Source organism: Salmo salar, chromosome 15, assembly GCF_965601325.2.
Source record: "Salmo salar chromosome 15, fSalSal1, whole genome shotgun sequence".
Lineage (NCBI taxonomy): Eukaryota > Metazoa > Chordata > Actinopteri > Salmoniformes > Salmonidae > Salmo > Salmo salar.
This window is the reverse complement of record NC_138305.1, coordinates 87,795,694-87,823,409: the sequence shown is the minus strand read 5'-3', so window position 1 is coordinate 87,823,409 and position 27,716 is coordinate 87,795,694. Positions and strand designations below refer to the sequence as shown.

Here is a 27,716-nt window from a genome sequence, read left to right as displayed (position 1 = left end):
GTGGAGAAGCAGCAGCCTAAGGGCTCTATTCAATCAGATTCGCTTTAGCCAACATCTGCATAGCGGTTGTGTTGGCGGTGGAACTGTGTTAGAGTCCACAAGCGGCTACTGGTATTATACCTAAAGCGGACATTGCCATTAAGAGAAATCCCATGCATTAAGAGTCGCATTAAGAGAAATCTCATGTAGCCTTGCTTACAAGTTCGAACACTGGAATGTGAGATGTAATCTACACTTCAATTAGGCTGATAGAAATCCTCATTATTTAGTTTGATGATTTTCAATTTGAGCATCATTATTTCTATATAGCCTACACTTTGTCATTGTGAACTTGTAACAGGAGTGGGACGGGTGTGGCTTTGTGACAATGATCAAGAGCAGCTGTTCACCAATTTGACAGCTCCAACACAGTTACACCTCAAACACCGCAAAAACATGAAGCTATGTGGGTGTCGGCTATGGGCGGTTAACGCTGGATCTGGTTCAATCTAGGCCAAAAGCTTTCTTGTATTCAAAGCAGTGATGTAAACTGTCATTAAATGGATAGGCTCTCTGTAGTGGTTGTTGATCACGTTTCTGTATGAATCGGGATGACACATTTGTATGACATGATGCCAAATATGGGTTTTGAGGGAAAATATGTGAATAATTGAACGGCAGTAGTCTGGCACGTATCACTATGAGGACTGAAACAGTTAAGATGCTGTTGTCAGGGAATCATTCAGAGGTTATCTCCTTCTTCATTCTCCCTTCTCCCCATGTTCCTCTGGTTCTTGGATACCCCTGGCTGAGAGAACACAATCCCACGTTCGATTGGTTGACTGGCAAGGTAACTAGTTGGAGCACTGAATGTCATGCTAACTGCCTTAAGACGGCCTGTTCCCATTCTGTTCCCAGTCAGGTCATTTGTCCCTGGTTCCTGAAGATTTGTCCCTGGTTCCTGAAACATATCACGAATTGGGTGAAGTGTTCAGTAAGCTCTGTCACTTCCTCCCCACCGACCTTATGATTGTTCCATTAACCTGTTCCCTGGAGTTGCCTATCCCAAGAGACGGTTACACAGTATCTCTCGACCTGAACGGGTAGCTTTGGAGACCTACATAAAGGAGTCTCTAGCTGCTGGTCTCATTCGTCCCTCATCATCACCCCTGGGGGCAGGATTCTTTTTTGTGAGTAAGAAGGATGGCTCTCTTCAACCTTGTATTGATTATCGGGGGTTGAATGATATTACGGTCAAGAACAAGTATCCCCTGCCATTGATGAGCTCAGCTTTCGACTCCTTACAGGGTGCTACGGTGTTCACTAAGCTAGATCTACGCAATGCGTATCATCTGGTCCGGATCAGAGAGGGGGACGAGTGGTTGACTGGTTTCAATACACCGATGGGTCATTTCGAGTATCTGGTGATGCCGTTTGGACTGACCAATGCTCCAGCGGTGTTCCAGAGTATGGTTAATGACGTCTTGAGAGATATGATCGGTCTGTTTGTGTTCGTTTACCTGGATGACATTTTGATCTTCTCTAAGGAGCCTTCCAGCCACATCCAGCATGTCAAGCAGGTTCTGCAGCGATTGATGGAGAACCGCCTGTTTGTGAAGGCCGAGAAGTGTAACTTTCACGCCCACACTACATCCTTCCTCGGGTACATCATCTCCCGGGGAGAGATTAAGATGGACCAAGAGAAGGTTAGGGCAGTTCTGGATTGGGCCCAGCCCGGTACGAGATTGCAGCTCCAGAGGTTTCTGGGGTTTGCGAATTTCTATCGTAGATTTATCCGTGACTACAGCCGTGTGGCCGCTCCATTAACTGCCCTGACTTCTAGCACCAGGATCTTCAGTTGGAATCCTGAGGCAGACCGAGCATTTCTGGATTTGAAGAGTCGATTCACCAACGCCCCGATTCTCTCTCAACCTGACGCTGCCCGGCAGTTTGTCGTGGAAGTGGACGCGTTTGATGTGGGGGTTGGCACCATCCTGTCCCAGCGAAGCTCCACTGACGGTAAACTCCATCCCTGCGCCTTCTACTCTCGTCGTCTTTCGTCTGCGGAGAGGAATTACGATGTGGGTAACCGGGAGCTTCTCGCAGTGAAACTGGCCTTGGAGGAGTGGCGCCACTGGTTGGAGGGAGCAGAGCAACCGTTTATTGTCTGGACTGACCACAAGAATCTTGCTTACGTGCAATCGGCTAGACGTCTCAACTCGCGTCAGGCCAGGTGGGCTTTGTTTTATGGACGCTTTAATTTTTCCCTGACGTTCCGACCTGGGTCTAAGAACGGCAAGGAGGACGCCGTGTCCCGGATGTTCTCCAAGACTTAGGAGAGTGGGGCCAAGACCGAGACGATTCTTCCCCAGAACTTTGTTGTGGGAGCAGTTACGTGGAGGATTGAGGAGGAGGTTCTAGCGGCCCTTCGGACGCAGCCCGGTCCCGGTAACGGTCCACCCGGTCGGTTGTTTGTGCCTGAGTCTGTCCGTTCTGCTGTCCTCCAATGGTCCCACGCCAGCAAGATGGCTTGTCACCCGGGGGTGGCTCGGACGATGGCGTTACTACGCAGACAATTTTGGTGGCCTGCCATGGGAGAAGATACCCGGAGGTTTGTTGCTGCATGCCCAGTATGTGCACAGAATAAAAGTGCCAATCGGGCCAGCTCTGGACTTCTTCACCCCCTACCTATTCCCCGGCGACCATGGTCGCATCTGGCCCTGGACTTTGTCACTGGATTGCCCTCTTCTGATGGGAACACGGTCATTCTGACTATTGTGGACAGATTCAGCAAGTTCGCCCACTTTGTGCCCATCTCCAAGCTTCCCTCTGCCTCTGAGACATCCAAGATCCTGGTTAGGGAGGTTTTCAGGATCCACGGGTTGCCCAGTGACATAGTTTCCGACCGTGGTCCTCAGTATAACCTCTGCTGTCTGGAAATCCTTCTGTTTGGCCATTGGAGCTACTGTCAGTCTCACATCTGGATTTCACCCCCAATCTAATGGTCAGGCGGAGAGAGCCAACCAGAAGATGGAATCCACGCTGCGCTGCCTTGTCTCCTCCAACCCCACCTCTTGGGCCTCTCAGTTGCCATGGGTCGAGTATGCCCACAATACTCTCCCTACATCTGCTACAGGGATGTCTCCCTTCCAGTGCCTGTACGGTTACCAACCTCCCTTGTTTCCTTCTCAGGAGAAGGATCTCTCGGTACCCTCTGTCCAGGACCACATTCGTCGTTGCCACTGGACCTGGCATCGGGCCAGAAAGGCTCTCCTTAGAGTTTCTGACCGGTATCAGCTCCAGGCGAATCGTCGCCGGATTCCAGCCCCCGCTTATGCCATCGGAGATAAGGTATGGTTGGCTACACGGGATCTTCCTCTGCGGACTGAGTCGAGGAAACTGTCACCGAAGTTCATTGGTCCGTTTGTGGTGGAGAGTGATCAATCCTGTTGTGGTTCGACTCAAGTTGCCTAGAACGCTCAGATCCACCCCACCTTTCAAGTCTCCTGCCTCAAGCCTGTGCACCTCAGTCCTCTGCTGCCCCCTCCGCCTCCTCCGCCTCCTCCTCGGATGATTGGAGGTTCTCCAGTCTACACGGTGTGCCGCATCATGGATTCCAGACGGTGGGGTCGGGGTTTCCAGTATCTTGTGGACTGGGAGGGGTATGGTCCTGAGGAGAGGAGTTGGATTCCTCGACGTCAGATCCTTGATGAGGAGCTCCTTCGTGACTTCTACCGCCTCCATCCTGGCGCTCCGGGTTGTCCGCCCGGTGGCGTTCGTCGGAGGGGGGGTACTGTCATGAATCCTGCTTCCTGAGTCTGTTTTCTGCCTGAGCTGCCTGTTTTCTGTTTGGAGTTGTTTCCTGAGGTTTCTGAACACACCCTGTCTGGTTGCCGGGAGACGAAGTTAGGCGGGAGATCTCTCGATTACCCGCACCTGCATCTCATCAGCCATCTGCACACCTGGTCCTGATCATCACCTCTTCTCTTCATAAGCTCTGACCTGACATCCATTCCCTGCCGGATCGTTAGCAATGAACATCATCCTCCCAGAACATTCACCCCTCTTGCCTGGTCGTCGGTGGTTTCAGTGACATCATTGGATCTGCCTATTCACTCTCATCAACTCACCTCCTCTGCCGCTCCGTCTCCTGGGTTATTCTATTTTTACCTCGAGTCTGTAAATAAATACTCACCTTCATTTGACTCACCTTGTCCTGGTCTGCTTCTGGGTTCAGCTTTAGAGAACCGTGACAATTGACAATACAACAGTCTGTGTATATTTATTTGATCAAAGCCTACATGACTACATTGATTTGGAAACAATGCTAATTCAAAGATGGCGTGTCTAATAATGAACACCCTATCTGCACATTTTAATTAGAGGTTTCAATGGACTTTAGAAGTTAGATCTGAAATGCCTGGAGTAATAGAATTAAAAAAATCACTTAAAAAAATTGCTGTAAAAACTGCAACAGAAAGACAGACATGACAGATGAAGGAGAGAATGATAAGATAGAGAGGAATCTTTTAGGCTTGAGAAATCCTGGGAGGACTCCTGTCTTCATCTTCCTTTGAAATGTGGAGTTAGTTTATTGTACGTTGATCAAAGCTAGCTGGAGGTGGCTCATCATGGTATTGTCTTAATGCAGAATACCTCAACACTTGAACTTTTTTTGTAAGATATCAGTAATGACAGACACAAATAGAGATTCACCACTTTCTCACTGCACGTAACCTTTTCTTAAATCTTAGTATTTTCTTTGTGGTATCTTGAGAAAATGGCCTAAAGGAAGGGGGATTGCAGCCCACACTGTACTGTAAGTGGAGAGATGGATATCTATTTGATTGGACAGTATGAAAAATGACTGAGCATGGCTGGGATGGGAAATAAACCATTTATATCATCTATTCCCTGGAGATCTAATGAGCGAGGCGAGCTGTGTGGTAACTTGCTTATTGGAATCTACAGCAGCAGCTTATTTGAACTCAGGTGGAGGAATTCCGCTCAAGGCTCCAAATAACAAATCATTCCAAGTTGCAGTCTGATAGTCACACTGCACAGCACAGTCCAAAATCAAGCGATTACACAACACAAACATAATTTGCATTTTCCTATTCTGATCCATATTCTGGGCTGGAAGTTTCTGTACCACAACAACTCATCCAAATTCCACTCTCACCCCCATGAAATTCCATCACAACTGTCTTCCCCTTTCACTCTCTTGCTTTTTAAATAACTCATAACACTGTAACCACAGTCACCAGGTCCACCTCTGAATATAAATGCTTCTATTCTGTGACATGGTTATGAGTTTGAAAGTTTTGAAATTATCCTTCCCTGACAACAATTGGTAGACAACATTTGCTGGGATGGTGGCCAGATGAGGACTGTGTGTTCGTTGCTGGTTCTCCCCAGTAGCAGAGAGAGAGACAGAGAGAGCGAAAGAAGTCCCACTGGCTTTGAACAACCGATTATGGAGCAATAATTCTGATGCCAAAACTTCAGCGCTGTCTCCCATTTCACCCAGCAGTACCATCCACATCCTTGACTTGGGCTTCTCCTAGACACAGTGCATTCGAAAAGTATTCAGAGCCCTTTACTTTTTTCACATTTTGTTACGTTACAGCCTTATTCTAAAATTGATTAAATTGTTTTTTCCCCCTCATCAATCTACACACAGTACCCCATAATGACAAAGAAAAACATTTTTGCAAATTTATTACAAATAAAAAATGGAAATATCACATTAATACAAGTATTCAGACCCTTTACTCAGTACTTTGTTGAAGCACATTTGGCAGCGATTACAGCCTTGAGTCTTCTTGGGTATGTTGTTACAAGCATGGCACACCTGCATTTGGGGAGTTTCTCCCATTCTTCACGCATCGCACATACACAGACAGGAGGAGTTATCCATTTTTGAATAAGGCTGTAACGTAACAAAATGTGGAAAAATTCAAGGGGTCTGAATACTTTCTGAATGCAGTGTATGTACATATAACTAGGAATAAAACTAACAGATACTAAACAGTAGCAGCAGCGTATGTGAGGCTGCCAAAAAAAATTGTGCAAAAAAGGGTCAATGCAGGTAGTCCGGGTAGCTATTTGGTTAACTATTTAGTAGTCTTATAGCTTGGGGGTAGAAACTGTTCAGGGTCTTGTTGGTTCCAGACTTGGTGCATCAGCACCTCTTGCCCTGAGGTAGCAGAGAGAACAGTCTATGACTTGGGTGGCTGGATTCTTTGACAATTTTTAGGGCCTTCCTCTGACACCGCCTAGTATAGAGATCCTGGATGTCAGGGAGCATCAATGGTACAGCTGTAGAACTTTTTGATAATCTGAGGGCCTATGCCAAATCTTTTCAGCCTTCTCAGGGGGAAGAGGACTTATCGTGCCCTATTCAGGACTGGGTTGGTGTCTTTGGACCACGATAGAGCCTCAGTGATGTGGACATTGCGAAACTTGAAGGTCTCGACCCGCTCCACTACAGCCATGTCATTGTGAATGGGGGTGTACTCGGCCCTCCGTTTCCTGTAGACCACAATCAGCTCCTTTGTCTTGCTGACGTTGAGGGAGAGGTTGTTGTCCTGGCACCACACTGCCAGGACTCTGACCTCCTCCCTATAGGCTGTCTCATTGTCATCTGTGATCAAGCCTACCACCATCGTGTTGTTGGCAAACTTAATGATGGTGTTGGAGTTGTGAGCGGCCACACAGTCGTGGGTGAACAGGGAGTACAGGAAGGGACTAAGCACGCACCCCTGAGGGGTCCCCGTGTTGAGGGTCAGCGTGGTGGATGTGTTGTTGCCTACCCTCACCACCTGGGGGCGTCCTTTCAGGAAGAGCTTTGTGTGTGGAGTAAAGGTGATTTAGAGTTTTTTCAGCTCTATTTGGCTCTATTTGCACAGAGGACCTACTGTGAGGTGAGGTGAAACGGATTTCAGTTCTCCTGCATTAAAATCACTGGCCACTAAGAGTGCCACCTCTGGATGAGCTTTTCTTGTTTGCTTTTGGCCCTATACAGCTCATTGAGTGCAATCTAAAAGTGCCAGCATCGGTTTGTGGTGGTAAATAGACAGCTATGAAAAATCTAGATGAAAACTCTCTTGGTAAGTAGTATGTTCTACAGCTTATCATGAAGTATTCTAACTCATCAGAGCAGAACCTCGAGACTTCCTTAAAAGCTGTTGTTAATTAACAAAGACACACCCATCCACCTTGAGCATAACCGACGCTGCCGTTCTGTCCTGCCGATGCATATAGAAACCAGTTGCAGTATATGTGTATTATCCATGTCCTTATTCAGCCGAGTTTCCGAGAAACATAGGCTATTACAGTTCTTCATTTCGTCACCGGCGTAGCTTTGTTAAGGTGCCTGCACGCCCGCCTCTATATCGCAGTCTCTTTCTCTTCCGAGTCTCAGGGATTAAGGCCTTGTCCGGGGTGAGCAGTGCTGTATGTCCTGTGCATTCGACTAGTTGAAGTAGAAATTGTCAAGTCGCGTCAATTCGAATCTGGTATTAGGATATAAACAAACCATGCAACTTAGTTTTGCAATGATTATTTAATTCATCTTTAAGTAAATAGAATGATAGTACAAATGGAAAATATGATGTTCGTATATACGGTCTCTCTGTAACACCACGCAGGGCAAAACAGCGAAGAGAGCGACACATCCTTTGTTCATCCTTAAATACTCTGACAGAGATAGTTCCCGCTCATTGCTGGCCTGTCAGAGCGAGGATGAGCGTGGTTTAAACTTACTCATCCTATCGTTGGCATGCAGGCTGGTCCTAGCCTCGTGACGCACTTCCTGTTGCCAGGTGTAGTTCTTGTCTTCAGCAGTTGACTTATCCATAGTTTATATACTTAATATTGTAGCATAGCTTCTCCGTTATATTATATAGGCTATGCAAACAAATAGCCAGTTCAACCCTAACAAAATCTTCATCCAAATCGAGGTTAGTGATCGCTGTTCTGATGTCCAGAAGCTCTTTTCGGTCATAGGAAACGATGGAGGAAACATTATGTCCAAAAAAAGTTAGGATTAGCGAAAGAAAACACAAAATAGCTAGCTAACATGTAATGATAAATGCCCACTGGATTGATGTAAACAATCATGATATCATTCTGCCAGGTAAGCATAGGCTACTTTGTAATGAACATTTAATTGAGAAGGTTTTTGGGAAAGCGTTTCCATCTACCAGAAGACTTTTCATTAGTATCATCGCTAACGGCTACACAAAGTGGTAGATGCACATACATAGACAAGGGGAGTTCTCGTTGCCTCTTCAGAAAGTTGCAGGAAATACGAATCACTGATACGTTCTGTTCAATATATTTAGTTGATTCCCTACTCTTCAATGTATTTGTTTATTTTGTTAAATTCCGATTTAATATCTGGATTTCGTCCGCGTTCTTTGTATCATAGATTTGATAGGGCCTTAAAATATCTGTTGTTTCAGCTATCATCCACAGGGCTGAGGATTGTTGAATGTTGTATCACTAACAGTGACAGGTACATGTAAAACCCCAGCTCTCAGAGCCGTGATGATCCATGCTGGGGGTCTGCCTCTACCACTTAGAGCTTCTGCTACTGTAAGATGAAGTATGATGATATTGTTCCTTACAGCACAGCCTGCCTGGTATCTATAAAGCAATCGAGGGATGTGAGTCATGCCATCATCAGGCCTCCACATAAGATGTCCGTGTTCTACATTACACGGGGGGAGCTCTAATGAACTACACATTTCTACTGATCTGGAGCCAGAAACTCAGGGATTGTACATGACACTGGAAAATAGAATGTAGGTGTGGGGAACGGAAGCGAGGGTGAATAGAGAGAAGGTGTGTGGAATGACAGAGATCACAAAGGGAGCGAGAGACGGAGAGAAACACACCAGGGGTGAAGATGGTGTCAGGAGAGTGAAAGAGAAAGAGAGAAGTGAAAAGAAAAGGGACAGTTAAATGAAAAAAAGGATCTGGAGATGGTGGAGAACAGTGACATTTAAAAAGACGGCATTGCACTCAGGTACCACATTCAGGGCCCTGGGAATATAAATGAATTTACAAAGAATGCAGAATGCTCTGTACACACAAACTAGTACATTGCGTTTATAATCTTGATATTTTTAACTAAACAATACTCATCCAAATGACAGTATCTACACACAAAAATAACTAGGCAGTAAATTCAGCTTTAAACCCTGGATAAAAAAGAGCAGGAAAAACACGTTGTCACGACACCTACGGAAGGTGGCGCCCACCGCTCGGCGCTCGTCGTCGCCGGCCTACCAGCTGCCACCGATCCTCTGTTTCACGTTCTGTTAGTTAGGTCTAGGATAGTCACGTACCTGTTTTGTATTAGTTGTTAGGGGGGGGGGGAATCACGGAATCATCTGTCTCCTGCGCTTGACTCTACCTCTCCTGCTTCCTTGAGCCACACCTTGTGACACATGTTATGAGAGTGATGTGCTTTGATACTCTCTCCCTCCCTAGATGATAGCTGGCCTAGCAGATTCATTAACCTCTGTAGTTGCCCCCACAGACCCAGGCAGAGAGAGGCTTGTCTCCGAGCTCAGACTCTGCCTTTGATTTCTCACTTATCACTGGCAGGCCAGCTAGCCAGCTCCATCCACTCCACTAAAATAATTGCCTCTTCTAACGATGCTCTCTTAAAATAATGTAAATAGCAGTGCCCATGTTTCAAAGCTTCTTGAAGACAGTAAACAGATAGCGACTGACTATCCAAAGGTAATTTAATGTATATTCCCCATTGTGAAATGAATCTTTCCTGAATGTCTTTTGCTTTCGTTCTTTTCAACTGAAACGCTATGTAGATATTTCTGTTTGTAATAAATAGCCTACTATCACGGCTGTCGTAGGACGGAGCGGACCAAAGTGCAGCGTGTGTGTCATTCCACATTTTATTTTCACTGTGAAACTATGCAATACATACACAATAAACTGAACGAACAAAAACAACAAACTAATTGGAGATCATCCAAAACAAAACCCAACATAGAAATACAAAACTAGAACATGACAACATAGAAAAACGAAACTAGAAAACTCCCCTGTCACGCCCTGACCTACTCAACCATAGAAAATAACAGCTTTCTATGGTCAGGACGTGACAGTACCCCCCCCAAAGGTGCGGACTCCGAACGCACCTAACCAACAAAAGAACCAAAAAAAGGGAGGGTGACAAATGTCTATGGCAACTCTGGTGCAGTAAGCAGAACCTTCTCATCCCGCGGATCCTCCAACAGAGGAGGCAGCTCCGGTTCGGGGCGTAACCCCCGCTCTGCCCGCTGATCCCTCTGCTTTTGTGCCACCAGACCATGGATCGTTGTCGGAGGAACCGGACCGTAGATCATCGCCGGAGGCTCTGGACTGCAGACCGCCGCTGGAGGTTCTGGGCTGCGGACCGCCGCTGGAGACTCTGGGCTGGGGAACGTCGCTGGAGACTCTGGGCTGGGGAACGTCGCTGGAGGGTCCGGGCTGGGGAACGTCGCTGGAGGGTCCGGGCTGGGGAACGTCGCTGGAGGGTTCGGGCTGGGGAACGTCGCTGGAGGTTCCGGACTGTGGGCCGTCTCAGGAGGTTCCGGACTGTGGGCCATCTCAGGAGGTTCCGGACTGTGGAACGTCTCAGGAGGTTCCGGGCTGTGGGACGTCTCAGGAGGTTCCGGGCTGTGGGACGTCTCAGGAGGTTCCGGGCTGTGGGCCGTCTCAGGAGGTTCCGGACTGTGGGCCGTCTCAGGAGGTTCCGGACTGTGGGCCGTCTCAGGAGGTTCCGGACTGTGGGCCGTCTCAGGAGGTTTCGGACTGCGGGCCGTCTCAGGAGGTTCCGGACTGCGGGCCGTCTCAGGAGGTTCCGAACTGCGGGCCGTCTCAGGAGGTTCCGAACTGCGGGCCGTCTCAGGAGGTTCCGGACTGCGGGCCGTCTCAGGAGGTTCCGGACTGCGGGCCGTCTCAGGAGGTTCCGGACTGCGGGCCGTCTCAGGAGGTTCCGGACTGCGGGCCGTCTCAGGAGGTTCCGGACTGCGGGCCGTCTCAGGAGATTCCGGACTGCGGGCCGTCTCAGGAGGTTCCGGACTGCAAAACATCGGCGGAAGCTCTGGACTGGGAACTGTCGCCGGAAGCTCTGGACTGGGAACTGTCGCCGGAAGCTCCGGACTGGGAACTGTCGCCGGAAGCTCTGGAATGGGAATGCGCACTGGAGGCATGATGCGTGGGGCTGGCACAGGTGGCGCCAGACTGGTAACACGCACCTCAGGGCGAGTGCGGGGAGCAGGAACAGGACACCCCGGACTGGGCAGGTGCACTGGAGGCCTGATGCGTGGAGCTGGCACAGGTGGCGCCAGACTGGTGACACGCACCTCAGGGCAAGTGCGAGGAGCAGGCACAGGGCGTACCAGGCTGGATAGACTCACTGGAGGCCTGGTACATGGGGCAGGTACAGGATATACTGGGCCATGGAGGCGCACTGGAGGTCTCGAGCGTAGAGCTGGCACAGGACGCACTGGGCTGTGAATACGCACTGGCGACACAGTGCGCAGAGCCGGCGCAGGATATCCTGGACCGAGAAGGCGAACTGAAGACCAGGAGCGCTGAGCTAGCACCACCCTTCCTGGCTGAGTGCTCAACCTAGCTCGACAAATGCGGGGCGCGGGCACAGATCGCACCGGGCTGTGAATGCGCACTGGCGACACAGTGCACATCACCGCATAACACGGTGCTTGCTTCGTCACTCGCTCCCCACGGTAAGCACGGGGATTTGGCTCAGGTCTCCAACCTGACTCTGCCAATCTCCCCGTGTGCCCCCCCCAAAAACAATTTTGGGGCTGTCTCTCGCACTTGCCTCGTGGTTGGTGTAGTGCCTCGTAATATCGCCGCTCCGCTTTCGCTGCCCCAATCTCCTCTTTAGGACGGCGATACTCCCCAGCCTGCCTCCAGGGTCCTTTCCCATCCAATATCTCTTCTCAAGTCCACTGGTCCATTCCACGCTGCTTGGTCCTCTGGTGGTGGGAGATTCTGTCACGGCTGTCGTAGGAAGGAGCGGACCAAAGTGCAGCGTGTGTGTCGTTCCACATTTTATTTTCACTGTGAAACTATGCAATACATACACAATAAACTGAACGAACAAAAACAGCAAACCGTGACGCAGAGTTGAAACATACACTAACTCAAAAACAATCTCCCACAAACCCAGGTGGGAAACACACCTACTTAAGTATGATCTCCAATTAGAGACAACGATGACCAGCTGCCTCTAATTGGAGATCATCCCAAACAAAACCCAACATAGAAATACAAAACTAGAACATGACAACATAGAAAAACTAAACTAGAAAAAAACCCTGTCACGCCCTGACCTACTCTACCATAGAAAATAACAGCTTTCTATGGTCAGGACGTGACACCTAATGTTTAGGCCTAGTCACTTTCCAGGGAAAAGGTATTGTACATCTTTTGGAGAACAGTGGAAAGCGGGGTAAGTGAAATCAAAATATGATTACATTTCCAATGAACAATTTTGACACAAGACAGAGTTTGGATTTATGCAGCTGATTACAAAAAGTCAACAGTTATCGTACATAAACCAGCTTCATGAGGTAGTCACCTGGAATGCATTTCAAAAACAGGCGTGCCTTGTTAAAAGTTCATTTGTGGATTTTTTTTCCTCCTTAATGTGTTTGAGCCAATCAGTTGTGTTGTGACAAGGAAGTATACAGAAGATTGCCCTATTTGGTAAAAGTCCATATTATGGAAAGAACAGCTCAAATAAGCAAAGAGAAACGACAGTCCATCATTACTTTAAGACATGAAGGTCAGTCAATACGGAAGATATTAGAGTTACCAGCCTCAGAAACTGCAGCCCAAAATAAATGCCTCACAGAGTTCAAGTAACAGGCACATCTCAACATCAACTGTTCAGAGGAGAATCAGGCCTTCGTGGTCAATTTGCTGCAAAGAAACCACTACTCAAGGACACCAATAAGAAGAAGAGACTTGCTTGGGCCAAGAAACACGAGCAATGGACATGAGACCGGTGGAAATCTGTCCTTTGGTCTGAAGTCCAAATTGGATATTTTTGGTTCCAACCGCCATGTCTTTGTGAGACGTGGTGTGGATAAACGGATGATCTCCACATGTGTATTTCCCACCGTAAAGCATGAAGAAGGAGGTGTTATGGTGTGGGGGTGCTTTGCTGGTGACACTGTCTGTGACGTATTTTGAATTCAATGCACACTTAACCAGCATGGCTACCACCACACTCTGCAGCGATACGCCATCGCATCTGCTTTGGGCTTAATGGGACTATCATTTGTTTTTCAACAGGACAATGAATGACCCACCACACCTCCAGGCTGTGTATAGGCTATTTTACCAAGAAGGAGAGTGATGGAGTGCTGCATCAGATGACCTGGCCTCCACAATCCCCCAACCTCAACCCACTTGAGATGGTTTGGGATGAGTCGGACCGCAGAGTGAAGGAAAAGCAGCCAGCAAGTGTTCAGCCTATGTGGGAACTCCATCAAGACAGTTGGAAAAGCATTCCAGGTGAAGCTGGTTGAGAGAATGCCAAGAGTGTGCAAAGCTGCCTTCAAGGCAAAGGGAGGCTATTTGAAGAATCTCAAATATAAAATATATTTTGATTTGTTTAACACTTTTTTGGTTAGTACATGATTCCATATGTGTTATTTCATCGTTTTGATGTCTTCACTAAAAATAGTGAAGAAAAAAATGAGTAGGTGTTCTAAAACTTTTGACCGGTAGTGTAGGCCTATATAACACCACAATGGGAGACGTGTAATATACTTTATAGACCTTTTTAAAGCATGGCTTTGGGTCACAGCCAGTTACTATAACAAGCACAAGCAACATCTAAATGGTTATAAAACAGTGATTAATAGCCTGGGATGGTTAAAATGATCTAGTAAAAATGCCAATGCTTTATAATCCAGTCATTGATAGTAAAAATAGCTACTTACAACATATCTAACAGTCAAAATAGTGATATTCAGAATGATCACATGATAATTCCACGAGACTATTCACTTCAGTAATTTACTGTGAGGTGTTCATTGGTTATTGTTGTACATACAAAGTACTTTTCTTGTTACAGCACTTGGGAGAAATTGGTTAAAATACCATCATACCTAAATGGATTAAAAACCAACACTGCTAAAATGATCCAATGTGAGAATATGTTAAATACTTTGTCACTGTTTCATGGAATGTCTGAGCTAAAAGGACAGAAAAATACAAAGCATTTTCAACTTGGCTAAACACAAATGAATGGGATGAATATAGGTAGTATAAAAAAATTATCACATGACAGACACACACTGAGCCCCATGCTGTGCTGCCTGCATAACAATAAGCGGTATGCTTTGAGACATGTAGGGCTCTGGGGGCTTTTGAGTCCATTGACATATGCAAGTCGTGTCTCCCCCATGGTACAGTTCCAACTGTGTTTCAGCCGTCACGGAGGAGAGCAATTAAATAGCCTCCCCACAACAGTCAATGAATTCAGAGGCAAATACCTCACCTCAGAGATAGGACAATCAATAATCACAACAGTAGTGCCTAGGGAAGGCATCCAGAAGCTCTATCAGGACTCAGTACACATGGATTCAAAAAGCACTTATAACAATACATCCACACACAACAGCCTACACAGCTAGTTAAAGTTGTGAAATCCACTGACGTCTTATGAAAACTAAAAATGAAAATGAAAACCAAAATGAACATCCTCTTGCGCATCCTCTTTAAATCTCCCCAGCCAGCTAGCGAGCCAGCAGCCAGCCAAGCCAGGTCTCTGGGGCCAGATACAAATGGTGTGATGCAGCGCTACGAGAGATATCAGCATTTGGTATCTAATCTCCTCGCCCTCCTAATGCACCCAGGAGTGTCTCTCTCCAGCAGCTGAGACAGAGAGGGGAGCTGACAGTTCAGAGAGCCAGCCAGGGTCAGGAGAGGAGGAGAGGAGCTGAATGTGTACCCGACAGTGTTGCTGAAATTCACCTCCACCTAAATCTGCTTCTCCTCCGTTCCCAAAGGGATTCTCATTGGGTGGCCTGACACCAAAAATAAGAAATAAACGGCCTTCTTGGATAACATGTAGTCAAGGGGATTCAACAAAACAGCTCTCTATTTTTCTTCTCCATCCATTTGTGGTGACTTTGATGAATGATGTAGCGCACTGCTTATGTTTAGAGCTCATCTAAAATGAATGGAATCAGACAGGAGCAAGCTGGCGCACTGCAGATACGGAGTCATAAGTCCTATATAGACAGGAAAGTCTTGTTGGAACATTCCAGGTTATCTAGTACAATAGCAAACAGTGATTTGCTGTTTCCGAAAGGTAAAAACAAGATAGGGAGAGATTTTGTTAAATGTGTATTTTTGTTGCACATTTTCAACATGATTATAAACATGACTTAAAAGTACAGTTAATACCTGGATTTTCTTTTTACATTTAACTGTTATTCTTATACTCAGTCCAAGCATACCATGAGCTCCATCCTTGATGAGCTAGCCTATTTAATGACTGCAGAATACCAGTCAATATCCTTCACAAGAACAGAAAGCCAGATAAATAATAGACACCTGTCCTACTTTTTCATTCCATCCATTTAAAATAAAACACTTCTGCTAACTCTGAGACAGAGACTTTCTCTCTGTCCTTGAAAAGCACAGAACACCATCCAGCTTTTCAAGTGTCTCTCTCGGTGCCACATCAGTGGAGCCTTTGACAGTGTGGCTGTAGAGAGAGCGCAGCGATGTGTTTGACGTGCCATATTAAAAAGAATAACAGCCATGAAAACTGTCACATTTGATAGGCCGAAACACATCAAACGTCTGCAGAAAAGTCCCCAGACATCTTGAGAGGGTGAGTATGACGTCCTGATAATAATTTATCTGCAGCAGGATGTATAATATCTTGTAGCTAGATGTATTTTCCTTCTAAACATTGTCCTCCAGTGATGAAAAAGCCTGACCAGCTAAAGTGATGACAAGTTCAATCACATCTAACATCTGGGGGGGGGGGGGGATCAGCTAGCTATAAACTGCTCATCACAGCAGTGCACTGCACTTCAAATAAGCCTACATGAATCTAAACTTGTGTGTCACTGCACCAAGTAACCCTATGGTCATTATCTTTTAATATCACACCAACATCTCTCTCCCCTCCCTCCCCCTCTCCCTCTGCTCCAGCTTATTCCCTTGAGGAGCTGTCAGGTTGTTTTCCAGTCTGACAGTCCAAGACAAACGTGAACTTTACCACTGGCACAGGACAGCTTTGCACCTGTCACAGCTTGTCTTGCTGAGGGGGAGCAGGTGCCTCTGCTGGTTATGGCAGACACAGAGATGTCTATGGAGTCTACTTTAAAAACCCTATAAAACCTCTTAGCACCTCCCCAAGACCCCACAGCTAGTCAGACGGGGGTTTATGGATCTCACAGACTAGAGATGCATAGGGAAATGTTGATTTGTTTCAGATGATAGATGCTCATCTGTTTCCCTGGTTTAGAATGACAAATATCCCACAAGCATAAAATATGCCTTAATGTCATGGTATTGTATAATTGTGTATGATATGATAGCCAGATGGCGATCTAATTACATGTAGCAAAAGCCCTATTTGGTGTAATGAACATATCATTATGATACGGTCTGTCCTTGGCTAAAGCACCCATCTAATAACAAAGTAACTGGATAGAGACAGCACCCCTGCCGAAAGGAGATGTGAGGCTGGCATTAGCTCTGAGCTGCAGGAGGTGTGTGCAGTCAAGCAATACAAAACCACCAAAAAATGTAATTTACCATTCTACATTACTGATAGGTGCATGCCATCCAGCCCAGCAGCCTTTTGAAATACCAAGTAGCCCCTCAAAGGTTTCTGACAGCAATTAGAGGGACTGGTGAAAGACAAACACACAGAATATGAAAGACAGGAGCTCTGCATCGCTGGCAGGCAGCAGAAATAACACTACTGGTTGGGATTCAAATGATGCTGTGAATAACATGCAACATGCGTGCAGATATCAATTCCCTGTATTAATGCTTGGTCATCAAATAGCCTGTCCTACTAAACTGCTCCCAGTTATTCCAACGTTTCTACACGTTTATCTGCTCTTGTTGTGTAAAATACAGCCTTGTAGATCATTAAAACTATGAAAATATCATAACACCATGAGACACATTGTAAATCCACAGAGAAACAGAAACATTTCCATCTCCCTCTCTGGGTGAGTCAGTCCACTCCCAGAATGAGATGATTGAACAGTGCTGCTGGGTCTCCATTCACCCACTGTGCATGAACCAGCCGCTCCACAGCAGCATAATTAGGGCTGGTCACTTCACAGAAATAGAGACATTATAATGGATGTCCCGGTCTCAACATGGCCCCAGGCCGGCCTTCTAATTGAGCCAGGCCTCTGATATGATGTATGGGAACATGGTGAATGGTTAACGTTGTATTTCCACCATAATAACATTGTTTTTTAACACCAATGTGTAGGCTACCAGACTGAATAATACTGGAAACTAGCCTACATATTTTCAATAGCTACATACTGTAAGCCTATTGCAAAGCAGTTACATGAATATGGATCTATATTGTTTGTACTGATATGACCCAAATCCATCTCAATGTGTTTTTCTTCAAACCCTTGAATGTTGTCTAATGCTGATAATGGGAGTAATAATTTGTTGGTGCCCATCAGCCATGTGATACTGATGTCAAAACCTATGAATCATCAAGTGGGCAAAGTAGTTTCCATGATGGTGAAGTGTCCAACTCAGTGCATATTACTGTTATTTAATGATGACTTCAGACCTAATACTGACAAAAAAGGAAGAGCTTCAGACCTTATAAAAGCTATTTATCACACAAAAAAATACATTTTATGTGTGGCTTGTCCTTACAAACAAAGAGATATTATACTTAAAAAGGAAGAGCTTCAGACCTTATAAAAGCTATTTATCACACTCAAAAAACACACACTATATATATATATACATACAGTTGAAGTCGGAAGTTTACATACACCTTAACCAAATACATTTAAACTCAGTTTTTCACAATTCCCGACATTTAATCCTAGTAAAAATTCCCTTTCTTAGGTCAGTTAGGATCACCACTTTATTTTAAGAATGTGAAATGTCAGAATAATAGTAGAGAGAATGATTTATTTCAGCTTTTATTTCTTTCATCACATTCCCAGTGGGTCAGAAGTTTACATACCCTCAAATAGTATTTGGTAGCATTGCCTTTAAATTACTTAACTTGGGTCAAACGTTTCGGGCAGCCTTCCCACAATAAGTTGGGTGAATTTTGGCCCATTCCTCCTGACAGACCTGGTGTAACTGAGTCAGGTTTGTAGGCCTCCTTGCTCACACACACTTTTTCAGTTCTGCCCACACATTTTCTATAGGATTGAGGTCAGGGCTTTGTGATGGCCACTCCAATACCTTGACTTTGTTGTCCTTAAGCCATTTTGCCACAACTTTGGAAGTATGCTTGGGGTCATTGTCCATTTGGAAACCCATTTGCGACCAAGCTTTAACTTCCTGACTGATGTCTTGAGATGTTGCTTCAATATATCCACATAATTTTCCTCCCTCATGATGCCATCTATTTTGTGAAGTGCACCAGTCCCTCCTGCAGCAATTCACCCCCACAACATGATGCTGGCACCCCCGTGCTTCACGGTTGGGATGGTGTTCTTCGGCTTGCAAGCGTCCCCCTTTTTCCTCCAAACATAACGATGGTCATTATGGCCAAACAGTTCTATTTTTGTTTCATCAGACCAGAGGACATTTCTCCCAAATGTACGATATTTGTCCCCATGTGCAATTGCAAACCGTAGTCTGGCTTTTTTATGGCGGTTTTAGAGCAGTGGCTTCTTCCTTGCTGAGCAGCATTTCAGGTGATGTCGATATAGGACTCATTTTACTGTGGATATGGATACTTTTGTACCTGTTTCCTCCAGCATCTTCACAAGGTCCTTTGCTGTTGTTCTGGGATTGATTTGCTCTTTCCGCACCAAAGTACGTTCATCTCTAGGAGACAGAAGGCGTCTCCTTCCTGAGCGGTATGACGGCTGCGTGGTCCCATGGTGTTTATACTTGCGTACTATTGTTTGTACAGATGAATGTGGTACCTTCAGGCGTTTGGAAATTGCTCCCAAGGATGAACCAGACTTGTGGAGGTATACACATTTTTTTCTGAGGTCTTGGCTGATTTCTTTTGATTTTCCCATGATGTCAAGCAAAGAGGCACTGAGTTTGAAGGTAGGCCTTGAAATACATCCACAGGTATATCTCCAATTGACTCAAATGATGTCAATTCGCCAATCAGAAGCTTCTATAGCCATGACATAATTTTCTGGAATTTTCCAAGCTGTTTAAAGGCACAGTCAACTGAGTGTGTGTAAACTTCTGACCCACTGGAATTGTGATACAGTGAATTTTCAGTGAAATAACCTGTCTGTAAACAATTGTTGGAAAAATTACTTGTGTCATGCACAAAGCAGATATCCTAACCAAATTGCCAAAAGTATAGTTTGTTAACAAGAAATTTGTGGAGTGGTTGAAAAACGAGTTTTAATGACTCCAACCTAAGTGTATGTAAACTTCCGACTTCAACTGTATATATATATATTATTATTTTTACGTGTGGCTTGTCCATATAAACAAAGAGGTATTATACTTCAGAAATTAAGTCAAGCTGCTGTCTTCGTCGGTTTGTTTTGGGACACCCATAGGGGTAAGCAAGCTATTTGGAGAAGTAAATATCAGCTGGACTCCACTAAAGCAAATCAACATGACTCCACTCCTCATGCTGACAGCCAACAGATGAGCCCAGCCAAGCCCTCCCCAGGAGGTCTGCAATGGCCACCACAGCAGTCATGTGTTTAATGTGAGACAAGATTGCTCACTCTTCCAACCAGAGCCCAGAAAGTTCCCTCCATCCACTCCTCTTATTATCAAGGCTGGAGGAAATATGGAGGAAATATGGAGGAAATATGGTTCTGCTCCCTGTGGGGAGAGCCAGGGAATTGGTGACTCCCAGAGACACTGGCATGAAAGGGACATGAGAGAGATTCTCTGACTCTGTATCGCCAGTTGAAAGGCAAATAGTTTCTTCTCCAAAGTGCTCTGGGGATATGTTTGGCCAGAGACATAAGGACATGAAAGGGAAATGACGAGGAAAATATCTGTTCACTTTGAGGCGCTTACACTCCACAATAACCATCCGAACTGAATACTCAGAGAGAAAACACATTGAATGACTGTTGGCTGACCCTACAGTTTGTACTGGGCTGTGTTTGAAGTGGGCAATCTGGAGAGAGAGGAAAGGGAAAAGGAGAAAGAGAGAAATGGTTGTATCAGGAAGACTGTAATAGGGGCCCTGCTCATTCAAGTACTTTGTTCTCCTTATGCTGCTGGACATTATGGTCAACCCACTGCTACTGTAGGATAAATAGTGGTAGGCTATATAGAACCAAAAAGAGTTCAATGGTTCGCTTCATATAAGGCCCTCAAAATACACACGCAACGCAGTTGTTTTTTGTTGTTGTTGTTTAATTACTTTACATCTAAATGTCTAATATATATCCTCCCACTGAAAGAACAGAGCGGATAGGAGGTGTGCCATTCAGAGCAGCTTATACAGCCTGGTCTCAGGGTAACCTGGTCAGGCTGTGGCCTCAGTCCCCTTCCCAGCAGAGGGACATCTGTCCCAGGAGGATTCATCCTGGCTGGGCCTGGCAGGGAGAGGAGAAGTGTTGATGCCAGCCCAGCTCAGTCCAGCCAGGGCCCCACCGCTGAGAGCAGGTCAGAGACCAGCCTGTCAGCCTCTCCTTCTCAGCGTGAGCCTGGCTAATGAATAGTCAACACAAACTGCTGAGGCTAAAGCAGAAGTTAGTTGAGGGCTAGAGCAAAGAGCAGAGAGAGGACATAGACATTTGGTGGCTGTTTGTTTGTTTTATAGCAGCCCTAACTATTGTTGAAGAGGAAATTCCATTTATTCAATGGCCTATTGGGTTGAAATAATATTACTGTTATATTCATGATCTGTATACACTGTTGGCTCTCAGTATCTCAGTCTCTATGTGGTTGTTTTCTTTCCTCTTTAGCACTTAATTGATTAATGTCATTGATTGGTTAGATAAAACCCCCTCTGGATATTCCTGGCCTAAATTAGGATTTAATTGAAAAGTAACAACCAAAACAGTTGGTGATGCAGACTGCATAATTCAGAACATCTGTAGTGAATGACAAATATTTTTACTTTCACTATCTGATTTTCGGCTTTGGGAAATTCTAACTGACTCTCTGTCAACAGCAGGGACACTATAATACTTAACCCACCTTGGAGCCCTCCAGGTCTAGTGTGCCCCGCCCCTGCTTTATGCTAAGTCCCTGTCACCTTTAGGTAAGAGGCAGTGGGAGAATCATGCACCTGTAGAGGTGTTGGCAAGCTGTGGATGGACACAGCTGGCTGTCTAACAGTGTGACCTGTTTGTCAGCCTGGTTTGTCTGGGTCCAGCCCACTGGCCAGAGGTTGACCCACACACCCTGGAGGAGCAGGTAATGAGCTGCTCACACCCTGATGAGGGGCTCAACATTTTTTCTACACATTCATTTTGGACACCAAGATGCTTCCCGTTTTTAAACTGGTTTACCCGATGATGAGTTTTACCAGGGCAACATATTCCATGGTGGAATAACATCAGGCAGTTCTCCTCCCTCTGCTTTTCCTTAGATTAAAAGTTAATGAGTCATCAGAGGGATCTCACTTCTGTCACTGATCAAACAACCCGAATCAGAGAAATGATACCATGCATGTTATCATACTAGTATCTGCTAGTAATACCAGTGGGCACAATGGTGATGGTAGAAGAAGATTTGGCAGAAGTAAGACTCTGATGTTCACTTTGTTATAGGGGATCATCAGTATCTTGCTCAAGGGCATGTAGGCACTTAGCACCACACGCAATCTTCTCTTCTCGACAGTGCATTTTTCTACCCATGCCAAACGTCTGCCCACACATCTGCTGAGCTGACAGCCAAGCAGTTGGGATCCCAAACACAAGATGATGAAGCCAGACAATACACATTTAGCTGAATGATGCAATTGTAAAATAGACAAGAGGAAGCCAGACACAGTGTTGGTGCATCATCAGAGTATGAGTCTTCAGCACAGATGTTTTTGCCCTCCAGCTAAGTCTTTTGACCATTGTAGCTTATTATTAGATTACCCAATGTTCAAATGTCCCTTGTTATCCACTCAATTCTGAAAAGTTGAGTATTGTGCCAGAATATAGGCTTGATGTATTATTATAACTACCACCTGCAGCAGTTCTTTCAACAGTTAGGCAAATTTTCATAAGCTGATAATTATATTGTTGTAACTATTTAATTATGAGGCCAAGATCAAAGTAACAAAGCTGACATCGTTTAGTTGAAACAAATAGAAAACTTTCACACACATTTTTTTAATAGACTTAATACAGTTGTTTCATATGAATATTATAATATTCCTTAAAAAAAAAACGATTTATTGAATGTAGCCATGCATTTCTTTATAAAATGAATTGTTTATGTATTGGATACATTTTATTTAATGCTCAATATAGAGTTACTGCACCAGCAGTATATTCATCATAATACACTACATGACCAAAAGTATGTGGACACCTGGTCGTCAAACATTCCAAAATCATGGTTATTAATATGGAGTTGGTCCCCCCTTTGCTGCTATAACAGACTCCACTCTTCTGGGAAGTCTTTCCACTAGATGTTGGAACATTGTTGCGGGGACTTGCTTCCATTCAGCCACAAGAGCATTAGTGAGGTCGGGCACTGATGTTGGACGTTTAGGCCTGGCTCACAGTTGGCCTTCTAATTCATCCCAAAGGTGTTCGATGGGGTTGAGGTCAGGGCTCTGTGCAGGCCAGTTAAGTTCTTCTACACCGACCTCGCTTTGTGCACGGGGGCATCGTCATGATGAAACAGGAAAGGGCCTTCCCCAAACTGTTGCCACAAAGTTAGAAGCACAGAATCGTCTAGAATGACATTGTACGCTGTAGCGTTAAGATTTCCCTCACTGGAATGAACAAAGGGGCCTCCTCCACCAAACTTAAGTTTGAAGCGTGATTCATCACTCCAGAGAAAGTGTTTCCACTGCTCCAGAGTCCAAAGGCAGCAAGCTTTACACCACTCCAGCCGATACTTGGCATTTCGCATGGTGACCTTAGGCTTGGGTGCGGCTGTTTGTCTATGGAGATTGCATGGCCGTGTGCTCGATTTTATGCATGTCAGCAACGGGTGTGGCTGAAATAGCCGAATCCACTAATTTGGGGTGTCCACATACTTTTGTAGATACAGTGTATTTCTGCTTCCACTTTTGTACTGCCATGAGCATTGTCAGTGTACTAAGTATGAACTATTATTTGATAGAAAACGGTAGGCTATGTAGATTTGACCATAAAAAAAATGTAGTTCAATAACTGTGCATATATAGAACATGAATTAACCCGGCGCTTAACTGATATTAATGTAGAAAATACATAGCTCATCCTTCTACCTCAGGTGTTTCCTGATGAAGAAAAACAGCTTGGCATCACTTGCCTCCACTCTGAACACACTCCCTCTCTCTATACCAGCAGCATCTTCTTAGTGTTTACGGTTTCCTTTCTGAATTTTGCTCACTCATATCATTACAGTTGAACCAAATAAAACATTAGAGGGCAGAAACATACCGTTCCCGGAGATGTGGTTCACTAACTCTGCGTGTCCACCTTGCCTTGTGGAGGCAGTAAGTTGGATGTAGAGTCCCATGTAATGTAAAGTCCCTACTATCACCCCAAAGGCTCCCATCTCTTTTGTCTGAGATTCCAGTATTCTTTGCCACTCTCTCACATTAGGTGTAGTAAGTTTCAAAATAAAATCCAGTTAACGTGTTGTAACGGTTTGAGACTAAAGCACAGGTCGCTGATATGAAGCGGTGTGTTGGTGCAGCCGCCCGCTAGTTCAAGTCGCTGATCTGTCTCTTCAGCTTGGTCGGCTTTGGATGCGACTGAGGGAGATTTTCCTTCACACAAAAAGGGGAGTGCCTCGGCTTGCAATGGGGAATATCAATTAGACGGAATGATCTGAGCGAGTGATTTATTGAATAAACTTTTACAAGACTGTAATTCTTAGAGCTGTAGAACCATCCATCATTGACAAACTATCCGTCTGAACTGCATAAGCATAAAGACACAGGATGCAAAGCGAAATACAAATTATGACAATTAATGCAACAAAAGTACTTGGTCAATTAACCCTGTTGGATATCAACAGGTGGACGATTAATTCATGTTTTTGCCTTCATCAGCGACATGTTGCTCATCTCAATTCGACTGCAAGTTTTAATGCGATTCAAAAATAAATAATGTTATGACTGGTGTATATAGGTTTTGCAGGTCTGACTGCATGCTGTGTGGTATTGCGCCCATATGATCCCCCTAAAGCGAGTGACAGAAACATCCTATCACTGCTTTGCTATCAGCAAACATTCCATGCGCCGCAAAACTCAATCATAGTTAATGTAGGCAGCTCCGCATGACAGTTAATATGGAATTTGAGAAAGAGGTATACCGCGGACAATTTATAGCTTTGAGAGGAAATATTTTCCTGCTCGTCAAGCCTAACATATGCTATTGTCTCCGGTTTGGTCGTAAAAGCACACAAAGGCATCAATGCCATTTCAGCACGACGGACAGCACCAAATGAACAGCGCCAAATGAACAGGATGAGCCCTGCACCCCGAATGCAGCTGCACACAGCACATACAGTGAACAGACTACGGGATAGCACAGCACCATTGGGAATGGAATTGCTTCAATTGTCTTCTCCATAGAAATATAATAAGTAACACACTATGTAAATATTCTATGTTGCAGCCAGGAACATTGAACATGTATTCCTTCTCATTAACTAACTTTAATGTCTTATCATGTTCAGAGATAGTGTTATTTTTGTTTTAATAGCCATTCAAGGCAAACGGTCTAGAACAAGAATCTGTAAACCAGGGTTGAAGAACACTGCTACAGAATTTAACTAAAGATCATGTGGTTAATAATGGTAATTCACGGTGTCCATTCCATGAGATAGCTCCTTTACCATGAAAAGTGTAATGATTTAAGGGTCTTACATTGAATCTTCCACCAGAACCCAATTATTAAATAGCATTCAAGATACAGTTTGTCTTCCCACCATGTACACTGTAAGGAAGCAGGGACAAAATCACAGCACAGTTCTATTCAATCACTTGTAAAACACAATTATTCTACCTCCTCTCAGCTGTGAAAATGCTGTACAGCAACTGTTAACACGGTGGCGTCATAATCACTGATAAGAGATACATAGGGTGTGTTCCTGACAATACAATATGCAAATGACCATTCTCTCGTTATAAGCAATATTAGAGCAGCTGTTACGCTGTTGGAGAATGGCCTCCTATGCCTCCTCCCCATCGTGACGACGCCACAGCAACCGGAGACATGAGTGATTGGCACGGCAAGATTGCTCCCACATGCTCTTGACAAGCATCACTATGGTGATGTCCTTGAGTCTCTGTGTGAGCCTGGGCCGGTGGCTCGCTCTCGTTTGCATGTTAAGTTTGATGCTGTGGCAAAGAGAGCATCAATAAAAATGCACTACCTCATATGACACCCCTGATCACATATGGCCTCTTCTAATGCATCACACACACAAACAGGATTTATTAGAACTACTTTAAGATTCTAGTTACCAGGGAGATGGCAGTAATTGAGTGTGAAAAGTGTTGGGAGATCTTGGAAATCCATGACCTATTGCACCAGCAGAGCATTAGACTGAACAGCTGTGAGCAATATGAAGCATTCCATTTCTAAAACAGATTTTTTTTAATGTGAAACATCTATGCTGAGTAAAGTGGCATTAGGGGAGCATGGGGCATAAGCACTGAAGAATAAACAAAGACATGGGACAGAAAGCTGTACTATTGAAGAATAAGCATAATAATTTTCTGAAACACATTAGCCAGGAGGGAGATGTTTTGTATGAAAAGGCTCTGCAAGCCTTGAATTTGAGAGAGAGAATGGTCTGTTGTTAATGTAGCTGTGTGTGCTTAGCTATTCTGCTTCCATCAATAACGTCAAAATTGCATGAAATCCCGCATTACTCTCCCAAGGACAGTGCAGACAAGATAGTGTGGGTTGACCAGGATTTTCACACATTTGCACATGATCAAACCACAGAGCCCACATATAGGAATGTTTTCCAAGCACATTTCATTTCTATTTTAAACCAAAAATGTTACTTTTGTTTTTTTAATAAGATGTGCGAACAAAGCCAACCCGGCCTATTCCACTGGGATTCCCTGGGAAATAATATAAAAAGACATGGTGCAGTATGATACCGGGGCATTTATGCCATCATGGGAATCCCAGGCATCAGACCACATTACCACTCTATGTGCTGGATATGTCCCCTTGTGACTTCCCAACCCAACTGCGGCAGTCCTTCTGTGTAGAAGAGGCATATATTCAGACATCATTCTCCCTTGAAGTGGAGATATAGCAAATGCCATGTTTAGAAACATTACATGTGTATTCTTGAAATATAAATACCATTCTAGTCTTACCAGTTGATGGCAAAAGGCCTGAGAGTGGAGTGGATGGTATCTTTTCAGGTTGTATGGTCATCATGCCCCTGGCTTACACTGGTCTTTCCTCAACCTCGCTTTTTGCAAATACAACCCCATCAACAGTAACAAAAGTTGGAATGCCATGTAATTCATCTGCCCAAAAAACTATGTAACAGAAATCTTTCTACCTTATAACTTATGTCTTTATCTCAAAATAATAACTGAAATGAGGGTTTTGTTTTCACAAAAAAAACCATCTTATCCAGATAGGATTTTATTACCAAATGTTTATTATAAAATACACAAATCAAAACAAACACCACAAACATGTGAGTCTGAAATAGTTGCAGCTTAAGACTGCGTATCTTTGTTAATATATTTTGAGTCACTATGGTTTATCACGTTCCAGCACAGAGAGAGCAATCAATACACCTTCTCTGTCTGAGTGTGTGGGGACCCCCCGTCCATGTCGAAGCTCTGACCGCTGGTCAGGTCACACCCCCCAGGGGTTGGTTAGGGTTAGAAGTTCTCCAGCAGGTCCATGATCCTCTTCTGCTCGCTCTCTTTGAACTCCTCACTCTTCCCGTCACCAATGTTTTCAGCATACTCTGAAAAAGACACACCCCCAAGTTGAGTTTGGCTGACTATGAGCTCTTCATGCAGTCTTCTTTTTAATCAAACCTCTCCATGGGCATGGATCCTGTAATCCACACACATCAAGGGAATTCAACCCTATGAGGATGTTCCTGAATTACAATGACAACTCCCACTCTTTTCCTATCTCTCACATCCAACCCCAGCATTCGTGCGTGAACACAGACCACACACTCAGTTCTCCATACGTGAGTAAAATAACCCAGGGTTTAGTACCAAGACCAGACTACAAAAGGAGAGATTTGGAAAAGGCTGCAGTCTGGAAACCTAGAAAAATAATTGGTGGTATGCCTTAGTTTCAGTAAAAAAAATCTCCAACCCGATGTTCTAGCCTGTCGATCCAGTGTTATCAGTGCAGTACACTGAATGTTTATTGCTATAACCC

At 44.8% G+C, this 27,716-nt stretch overlaps 2 protein-coding genes across 2 annotated transcripts in view; both read right to left on the bottom strand.

Annotated features, from left to right (window-relative positions):
• Positions 1 to 24,111, bottom strand: part of LOC106572359 (V-set and transmembrane domain-containing protein 2-like protein) — a 48,568-nt gene extending 24,457 nt beyond the window's left edge. The window contains exon 1 of the mRNA XM_014146421.3: positions 23,766 to 24,111. Within this exon, the coding sequence (XP_014001896.1) occupies positions 23,766 to 23,883 (118 nt within the window). The 5' untranslated portion in view covers positions 23,884 to 24,111. The remainder of the gene's footprint in view (positions 1 to 23,765) is intronic.
• Positions 24,112 to 26,949: 2,838 nt separating this feature from the next.
• ctbl1 (Beta-catenin-like protein 1) overlaps positions 26,950 to 27,716 on the bottom strand; it is a 45,248-nt gene continuing 44,481 nt past the window's right edge. The window contains 1 exon segment of the mRNA NM_001140567.1: positions 26,950 to 27,285. Within this exon segment, the coding sequence (NP_001134039.1) occupies positions 27,197 to 27,285 (89 nt within the window). The 3' untranslated portion in view covers positions 26,950 to 27,196.